The sequence below is a fragment of the Clytia hemisphaerica genome, unplaced genomic scaffold (assembly GCF_902728285.1).
Source record: "Clytia hemisphaerica strain Z4C2 unplaced genomic scaffold, Clytia hemisphaerica genome assembly, whole genome shotgun sequence".
NCBI lineage: Eukaryota > Metazoa > Cnidaria > Hydrozoa > Leptothecata > Clytiidae > Clytia > Clytia hemisphaerica.
In genome coordinates, this window is record NW_027103573.1 from 1408470 (window position 1) to 1418831 (window position 10362).

At 37.0% G+C, this 10362-nt stretch overlaps 1 protein-coding gene across 1 annotated transcript; it reads right to left on the minus strand.

Moving 5' to 3' along the window:
• Nucleotides 1-26: 26 nt before the first annotated feature.
• Nucleotides 27-656, minus strand: LOC136801116 (Fanconi anemia core complex-associated protein 24-like). Its single transcript, XM_067057737.1, has one exon. The coding sequence runs from the start codon at nt 654-656 to the stop codon at nt 27-29; it is 630 nt and encodes a 209-aa protein (XP_066913838.1).
• Between the last annotated feature and the right edge of the window lie 9706 nt (nt 657-10362).

Sequence of the window (10362 nt, forward strand, 5' to 3'; positions counted from 1 at the left end):
AAAACGTACAACAGTCTTTCATAATTTTAGATATTTTTCAAAGAAAAAGAGGTTTTCTCGCCAACAACTTCTGCTAAATCTTTCGTAGGAGCTTCCAAAATATTTTTTAAAGTTCCAAATCTTTTCAACAATTCTTTAGCTTTCTTTTCTCCGATGCCAGGAAATGAAGTCACAATCTGAAGCAGAGATTCGTTATGAGAAGGTCTATCTGAAGGTTTTCCAAACAGGGAGCTATTGTCTTGGTGTTGACTTAACTGAGTTAAAAAAAGCACTACTTCGTTCAGTTTTGTGAATAAAAGGATTGACAGTTCCCAATCTTCACGTATCACCTTTTGTTGCAAAGTGTTCAGATATTGTTCAGTAGTTGATGACATCTCAAATAAAACAACCTTCTTCTTGGAATATTTCATCAGTTGACGTAATTTCGATTTTAATTCAAGTTCAGTGACAATCAAATTTTCAAATGCAATCACAACAGCACAACTTGTCGAAGGAAAACAATCAATCAATCCTAAAGTGTCTTCATAAAGCACCTTATAACCAGTGCTAATAATTTCTTTTGACAATGAACTTGATTGAAATTTCAAATTCAGCAGCAGATGTCTACTTGGTATTTTCGAACCTTTCAAACAAGGTGTGCAAATTGATTTATCCATTATTGTTGATTTCGCTACCTTAATTCAAAAGGGGCCTAAGTCCTGTGAGCCTTAATTCAAAAGGGGCCTAAGTCCATTTGGGTCATTTTGAGAAAATTGCAATTAAAGTTTTTCCTTGATTCTGAAACCATTTTTGATGGTAAAGCTTTGAAGTAAATGTTTTCTGAAAGCCATAGCTATAAGTTGTTTTTCCAATGAAAAGGCATTCGTTTGAAAGGAATGTATTTTTGTATGTAACAGGTGCAACTTAGTAAATCTTGCTGAGTGGACTTAGGCCTTTTTTGAATTAAACATGAATTTTGAAAAACGTGTGAGGGTTAATTTCTGCCTTTTAGAGTTCAAAACTTGCACATATGACACTCCAAAATAAAACCACTTACACCGAGATTCAAGATAAAGAGAAAAGACAATCTCAGTAAAATAAAAAAAAACTCAATTAAACTTTTTAGGATGCATGGACTTAGGCCCATTTGCAATTCAATTGGACTTAGGCCTCTTCAAAACTTAACAAACTTATTTTGGTGGACTTAGGCCTTTTTATTGTAAAAAGTTGATGGACTTAGGCCCTTAATTGTAAAAAGATGATGGACTTAGGCCTCTTTTGAATTAAACATCACTTTTATCAGAGCTTCAGTATGAAGTTTTGAACCTTTTTAACTTTAAAACTACTTTTTATGTACATCAAAAGAGAGCAAATGAGCCAGAGATTGAGAAAAACTAAAGATCTCAAATTTCATAAAAATGGACTTAGGCCCCTTTTGAACTGGGGGGTACCTGGACTTAGGCCCCTTTTGAATTAAGGTAGCGATTTGCATGGAGGACTGTAAAAAGACTTTTTGTCAGCACTTTATATCAATTATCAAATTATCAAGATTAGATGCTCAAGAGCCAGTTTTTTCAAACATATAATGCAGAAAGAAATGCTGACCTATTTCACAATGGCATTTCTCGAAAGACAAGGTAAGAAAATTCCTTACAATCAACTAACATTTAAACAAGAAATGAATTATGTACCATTGATATTTTTAATGTACCTTTGGTGGTTGACGCTGTACAGACATTTAAATCTATACCAAGTAATGTAATCCTGAGGGAATAGGCATTTGGGGGATGGCAAGAAGGGGGGGGGGGTCATTTAAGAAGGGGGGATCATTTAAGAAGGGGGATCAGACCCCTTTCCGCACTATGGCAACTTTATTCATTTGTTTATCTATTGCTTTATCAACTTGATACCTTGCAATTTTATTCATTCGTTTATCTATTGCTTTATAAACTCGCTTTACTTTGCTTCATATACTATCTCTTACTTTCGCTTTTCTAGAGAAATGTATTGAAGATACTTTCACATTTTCTGTGTGATGTTGTGTGATCCCTGATGAACCTCAAATTCATGGATATACTGGGTGTGGGGGCAGGAGAGTGAGTTACCGTGAGTGGTCTTAAATCCAACTGCCCTGCCTTAATCTGATGGGGTCTTTCAAAGATACAAACTAAAATAAAAACAAACCTTTTGCTGTGACGCAATGAAGATATCAAAGTGTTAAAACTAAACTGAGAGATTTGATACACTGAACCAATTGAACCAAATAACAATAATTGCATCTTATACAAAACATAACTTTTTATTACAAAATTGTTAATGTTTTAAACACGAGCAATCGCTTTAAGAATAATAATGGAGGTAATTATTTTTACAAATCACACTATGATCACATTAATAATTGAAATCTTGACATTATAGTCATCTTGTTAGATGTTTTATTTCCAGAGTTATTGCAATAGTTTATTGTTCAACTTGGAGAATAGTAGAGGGCATTTTGTAAAATCACTCGACTGTTTTAAATTTATCTGTTTTGTTCTGTACCTAACTCGAGATATTTTAACCCAGCCAGAAACAGCTATTTTGTCCAGTTTTTGCGCTTTTTGAAGCTCAATATCTCGAGTTAGGTACTGAAATCACTTATACTTGCAATATATCTCTAATCCTAATTTTTTGAGAGCTTTCCAAAAATATACAACAGGTCTCCGTTTTCTCGAGCTACAATTTTCATTAATTTTTAACCCTATGATTTTTGCCTGAGACCGTCATATTTGTCCGAAAATCACACCAAAGTGTCCGAAAAAAAATTGGAAAACATATTAATTTCGATTCCCCTACCCCTTAGCTTTCCAAAAATGTATAACAAGTGCTTCTAACAAAACAGTCAAGCGATTCCAAAAAATCGAACAAAATTCCCCCTACTAGAAGGAATGTTTGTAAACATTGTATTCTTTTTCATAGCAGTTATTTGGGGGTCAGATTTAGGCAGGGCTGTCGGATTTAGGACCACTCACGGTAATTGAAATTCATTGACAGTTGAAAATGAAAAATATTTGCTGAGATCAAAAACAGAGATGTGGTTCACCAAGAAATCTTTGCTTGAACCCCTACACTAGTCCAGAAAATGCAGGATTTTCCTGATTATTTTTGGTCATCCCCTTATTGGAAAATCCATATAAAATTTGCTCTATTTATTGCTTAGCTTAAGTATCAGAAATTCCAAGATTTTCCTCATGATTCTTGAATGTTATGGAAATCCTGAATTTTTTCAAAAGTAAGATTGTTATGATGGAAATCCATGTCGTCCACACCACAGGGGGGGTCCAGACGAGGGACTATACTGGAACCGCCCACAATCAATATTGAGCACTATAATAATTAATATCCAAAGGAATATATATACTATATATACCGCCCAATATTGAGAGCACTACCGTGAGATTGGATAACTTGCATCAGTGGAGGCCAACACGCATAGCCCTCAAATGACTGACCAGCAATCTAAGCAGCAAAATTTCAAAACAAATGAACTACACAGCTCTGCTTGCAGCTCTACTCTACCATTTTTGTTTTGATTTAATTTTGTATTTTAATGACCCTTTTAATCACCCCTGTATCAGGTCATATATTTGAGGGCTATGCATCTTAGCCTCCACTGATGCAAGTTACCTTATCTCACGGTAATAAATAATATCCAAAAAAACTCAAACTTGACTTGTTCTCCAGTTCTAGAAAACACCAGGGGATGTCAATCGAAAAATTCGATTACCGAATCAATCGAACTTAATCGAAGCCAATCGAAAATTCCAGACTTTTAGTCTAAAAAGCCATGTTTTTCCAGATTTTTCAACTGAAAATATCAGAGAATTTCCAGATATTTTGACAAATAAACCAATATTTTCCAGACATTTTATCCATTAGGAAGGTTTTCAGTCTTTCCTTAACGTCATTTGAAAGGCCAGATTGAGGAATACAACGTAATGAGAAATTTAAGAATGAACAAGATTTAAAGATTTGGTTGCGAGCGTAACAAGCAGAAATTTTTTAGGAATTTCAAATGCCAGGATAAAAGTTTCCTATTACCAGAAAGTTTACTAGGCTTCATTCAGGACTATTTCCTTCAAATTCTATTCTTTTCCAGACATGTATGCCAATTCCAGACTTTTCTAGACGGGGATGCCAATTCCAGACGTTTTCCAGACTTTCCAGACATTTCCAGACTTTAACCTAATTCCAGACATTTCTGGCAGACGTGGCAACCCTGGATTAGCCAAATTGATCGAACGCCAATAGAATTTCACATCTTTTTTTTGATTGGATTCGATTACTGTTCGAATGGTGTTCGATTGACGTTCTATTAGTTTCGATTAGCTTCCATTGCATATACTCTTTCGATTGATTCCATTTATGTTCGATTGGCATTCGATCAAATTTTGTTCCGGTTTTTTTGTAATTTCAATTTTCGTGGTTCCGTATTTCCTCTATACCGCCACCCTGTTTTAAAGCGCCTCCCTTAATATAAGAGCTGCACAGTAATCTCAAGTTTCGGAATAAGAGCCTCCCCCAATAAGCCCCGCCATCCAATAACCGCCGGATTGATCGAATGCGGCTTGCGTATTACGTGGGAACTAACCCCACAGAACTATAACTATCTCAGTAGTAATGTATTATGATACCTACTGTAGAAATCTTTGCTTTCATCAACTAGATATAATTTTCTACGAAAAATAGACATAAAGAAATAACGAAAAATATTTAGAATAAAAAGCAATAAGTGGCATCAATATGCGTTATGTTTCGTGAATTAAGAAAGCTCATTTTTAGAAGTTTAACTCAAAGGCCAGTGACCTGGCACCATCTAGAAAACTGAGATTTTTTCAATAATTTTTAATACAAAAACTAAATCTGGAGTGGCACGCTTGAAAATAAGTTCATGCAAAGGTTTTGAAAACTCTTGGAACATGAAAAAATCCAGCGCATTATTCGAATTCTGCAGATGGGCTCAACCGTGAAGTTATTCTCCATGGAAATTAAACTCATTTAAAGTGAGTTTCTCGCCCATAAGTCAAGCCAATTGAAATTGAATATCGAAGTAAAGCCCCCGGGCCAGGTACCTACTTAATGTGGCATACATAGTTGAATAATCGATCAATTCATTATATTCTTGTTAATAGGGTTGGAAGATGATGGGTATGTCCGGATGGGACCCCAAAAAACTGACCTTTAGAGAGACTGATTTTTGCTGAAAAAGTGACCCTTAAAAGAGATCCTTGAAAAATTTCCTTCAGAATTTGAAAAATTCCCTACCCTTAGAGAGACTTTTTTTCAATTCTTTCTCTCTGAATCAAAAAATTTCCTAGAAATCTTGAATTTTACGACCCTTAGAGAGACAGATATGAATTTTTGTGATTTTTGATACCCTCTTAGAGAGACTTTGAAAGGTGAAAAAAACAATAGTCAGGCAGCTGAGGCCACATAAAAAAGTGAGTACCTACAAAATTTGCGAACAAACCAAACGCCACAAATTCCATTAAAAAACACTAAAGGATTGTTACTGAGCAAACCGGAGTTTCCAAAATTAATTTTGTATTGAACAGTAGCTCTTTGAAATTACGAAAACGACACCTTTCTTTTCTCGTATTTTCACGCCGCCATCTTGGAAATGTTTGTTTACAATTCGGAGTTCTAACATGACTGGATAATTGAATCCGACTTACTAGGTATATTTTCATTCAATAAAACCCTTATCAATACCCACTTCGGTAAGCTAACTCTATTTTATTAAAAACATTTTTTACAAAAAATCATTTCATTCACAGGCTCTGGAGCATCAATTGATCGTATGCTGAATGGCAAACAGTACAACCACGCCATGCGAGTGCTGGAATATCTCTACGAAGCGCTGACTTGTTTACAAATCGAAAGCTTCAAGAATTGGCTTAAAGAAAACAAGAAACAACATCTTCTAGAACGTTTTACATCTACTGATGAATTTGATAAATGCAAAAAAACGTCTCTCAAAAAACCTTTAGTTCCATTTCTCTCTCAAGGAACATTTCTGCATATGATCTAGGTTGAGTTAACGATGAATTGTTATTTTTAGCTCAGTAAAGCTTTTTCATCTAAAAAAGAATATATTATATTTTGACTTTTTTTGACATTTTCAGCCTTCTTTGGACACGTTTATGGAAATCATTAAAGACGAAGAGTTTGCGGATGAGGTTCAAAAGCATGGAGAAGTTTTGCGCAACGACAGAGGAGCTACTAGCTCATTTTGGATGTCTTGTCTCGACATGATGAATATCCTATTTGCCCATAACCCAGCAACAAAACTTGGTGACTGGGAGCTCCATCTCGAAACAACCCACAAGATGATCCCATGGTTCTTTGCTTATGACCGACAAAATTATTCAAGATATCTCACCTTTTACTGGGCTGAAATGATGAAATTAGAAGATACCCATCCAAATATTCATCAAGAGTTCATGTAAGTGATAGCATTGAAATGAAATTATTTCCAAAGATTTATGCCTTGAAATTAGTTTTGTCAGTTTCATTCAGCCTCGAATAAAACCTTTTTTCGATTACAGTCTTTCTTTTCAATCTTAAGAGTAACTGCTACAAAATTAATATTGTTCTAAAATATTATCTTATTCTTTTGTCTTAATCAGGAATGGAAATTTCTCTGTTAAACGATCACCTGGCAAATTCAACAAAGTTCCGACCGATTAAGCCATTGAGCAGTCAATCAACCGTGAACAGAAATGCAGTGGGGGAATCAAAGGGTACAGTACATCGCCCGGCACCATACAAAGATGGGTTTTGACTAGCCACATTGCCTCCAAATGTATGGCCCAAATGCAAGAAGAGTTTGGCAACCGCTCTGACAGTGTTCCAAAGGATTTGCGTAAGACCCGTATGGAATTCCACATTACAAACGTGGAAACAGCTCTCGAAGTTCTCATTAGTTGGGGATCACCATTCGACCAACGTGATGCATTGATCAATATCACGTCTGGGCTTGAAGCTAATGAGGAAGTCACCAAGCAACTGTCTGAGGCTTTAAAGAGAGGTACAGAAGCGATGACCTCATTTATAGATGATCGTATCAAAACATCGAAAGTTTCTTTCTATAAACCGATCAAACAGCTAGTCTTGAAGACGTTCAGCTCCATGGCCAAGAAGAAAACAGTCAAACTACAAGATAAAACCATCTCGCTCGCTGCCGAAAGAAGTCTTTTCGGGAGATTGTTCTTGCCAGAAATGGAAATGGCTTGACTTTGAGACAAGTCCTACAGTATTCATTAAGTCCAATTCCTTGGGCATTAGGGTTGCCAGATGGATCAATGGTCAAAACTGCAAAGTCAAAGCTGCTTAGTAAGTATGCCATTCTTTTCCCTATTCCAAAATCCTTATCGGTATGTCCCTTGTTATATTGTACGTCTGTTAGTTCTGGCGAAAAGGACATTAAACTGATTCAGTGAGAAATACAAATATACCTCTGGTGTTGGTTGAAAATTGCTTTATAGAAGTTTTATATTCAAATTTTGATTGTGGCAGAAAAACGAAAAACCTATCAGATATTAACATTAAAACATCTTATTTTCAGATACGATCGAAGCATCATCTCCATCAATCTGCAAAGCGGTTCCACCAGACACGCCATATGTGGTTGATGGTATGGTTCTGATCCAACAGATAGACACCAAAGAGCTACTAACATTTGGCGATGTATCAGCCAGTTTGCTGAACAAAGTTGCCAAATCAAACGTCGTATACTTTGTGACGGACCAGTATCAAGAAGGCACAATCAAATCATTCGAGCGTGATCGTCGAAAGTCGGAGATACAATCCATTTGAATGAAAGTCGAACGAGGAAGCCAAAAGTGTCCAAAACAATGGAAAAAATTCTTGAGAGATGGAAAAGATAAAATCCAACTCTTGAATTTCCTTCTAAGAAAAGATTGGACAACAAATGACGAACTCCTACAAAAACTGTCTGGGCGAACTATCTTCTTCAACGTGGAGACGAAATTCTACAAGTTGACGTGTGCTGAGGTATCTATATCGATTCTTTCGCTTACTACCTACAATCAATTTTGAAATCTATTTTAGTATCGCGATTCTTCTTTCATTTGATATTATAAAACATGTCTTAAATTGATCAAATTTCATGTGACTAAATGTAGGAATTTTTTACTTCTAGGTTACTTGCGAGGAAGAGGTATCTTTGGAAAGCAACCAAGAAGAAGCAAACACAAAAGTCTTCTTGATCTTGTGCATTAAACACGCCTCCTCAACATTCGAATTCGATCAAATCTGTCTTCGAACCGTTGACAGTGATATAGGGATCTACGCCCTTTACTTCCAACAGCTTCTTGGCAAAAGGATCTTCTTGGAAACTGGGTCTTCATCATCGCATCGAATCATTGACATATCGTCACTTTGTGAAGAAATTGGTCCCGAATGCTGCCGAGCTCTTCCTGCCCTCCACGCCTTCACCGGCAATGATTACACATCAGCATTCCATGGGTTGGGGAAAGTGAAAGCATATGAAATCATGAAGGAATCACCAGAGTTCATTCAACTCTTTCAGTCCATGAGAGATCATTTGAGTTTGATGCAAGCACCTTCAGTTTGGTTGAAAAGTTTGTTTGCCGTCTTTAAGGAGTCGGCCAGTGCAATGACGTCAACGAGGCTCGATATATCAAGTTTTGCGCCAAACAAAAAGCTACCGAACCTCAACGACTACCCCTGACTCGTGACGCACTGTTGTTGCACTGCAAACTTGTGTGCTTCTCAACTTGTCAAGCGCTCGCTTCAAAACAGCCCACACATTCCATGCCCTTATGACGGATACGGCTATGATTTGGTCGACCGAGAGTTGGAAATTCAATGGATGCTGCTACCCCCCGCACCAGATGCTGCTCTGAAACTCATCCAATGTGGCTGTAAGAAGGGCTGTCAAACGCGAGCCGTACCTGTAAGGCCCATGGTTGTTCAGAGCTATGTCATTGCAAGGATTGTAAGAACAAAGAAGAGCGCCCGACTATTGACGAGAATGATGGAGGAGATGATGATTATTGCTCGGACACAGAGGACATTGACGGTGAACAAGATGAAAGTGACAATTATGAATCTTCTGATGACGAAGATTATAATAGTATCCGCTAGCTGATAAATTTTCTTTGAGTTTTTCTATTCTTTTCGGTCTCTTCTTTAGATGACCAGACCACGTATTCTAATATATTTGACTTTTATGCTTTGTTTTAGTTGTATGTATTTTTTATAGAAAAAAAAGAAAGCTCATTATTTATCTATTCTTGGTCAATTTGATCAATTTTCATGGTGACATCACACAAAGCTTCTTGGCGCTCTATCTTTTTATAGCAACGTTTTCAGATATGGTTACTGACCTTTTTCTAAATCTACATGAAAAAAAGCTTCGATTGATATACAACATGTCTATGTTTTGAGTCATACATTTTTCTGTTTTGCTTACGAAAAATTTATGACTCAAAACATAGACATGTTGTATATCAATCGAAGCATTTTTGCTTATGACGTCATCAGGACCTAAAATATTACGGGACGCAACCGGTAATTAATGAAATTAGGTCCGGTTTGTTGTTTCGAGATATTCAGGTCGTATATTTTCGATTTCGATCACTTTTTGGTTGTTCCCCCCCCCGCCCAATTTTTTTGTGACCTCAGCTGCCTGACGCATATATCCATCACCCATTTTTGCCCAAGAATTAAGCAAACATTCTTCCGCGTTAAATTATTTTGGCGGGAAGGGAATTTCATGGTGGTGTTATATACAAAAAATCTTCCAAATTTAGCCCCGCAAAATTTAAACTTTTTAAAGTAAAATCGAAGTTGATCTCGAACGTTAATCGAAGTTGATCGAACATTAATCGAAGTTGGTCGAACGTTAATCGAAGTTGATCGAACGTTGATCGAAGCTTGTCGAACTCAATCGAAACCAATCGAAACCAATCACTAAAAAATCGAATAGCCCTTTTCGCCTTTCCATCCGCCATAAGGACCCTGCCGACGCACTGGACTTAACGAACACCGGACACGCGAAAGTCCGGTGTAAAATGAGAATTTTTTTTACCACCGGACAATTTCTACACCGGACTTAAGGAAGTCGGATGTCCGGTGTCGGAGAAAGATATTTTTCCCACCGGACAATCAAAACACCGGACATGACCAGTCCGGTGCGTCCGGTGTTTCTTATTTTTTGTTTCATAAATGTCCGGCGTCCAAAATTCCCTGTATGCAACACCGGACTGACACCGGACTTATTGCGTCCGGTGTAGCGAAAGGATACTTTTTGCCACCGAACAAATACACCGGACAGTCCGGTGCGTCGGCAGGGTC

What these genes read in the sequence shown, in the direction of transcription:
- LOC136801116 (XM_067057737.1), bottom strand. Translation starts at nt 656, where the DNA reads ATGGATAAATCAATTTGCACACCTTGTTTGAAAGGTTCGAAAATACCA.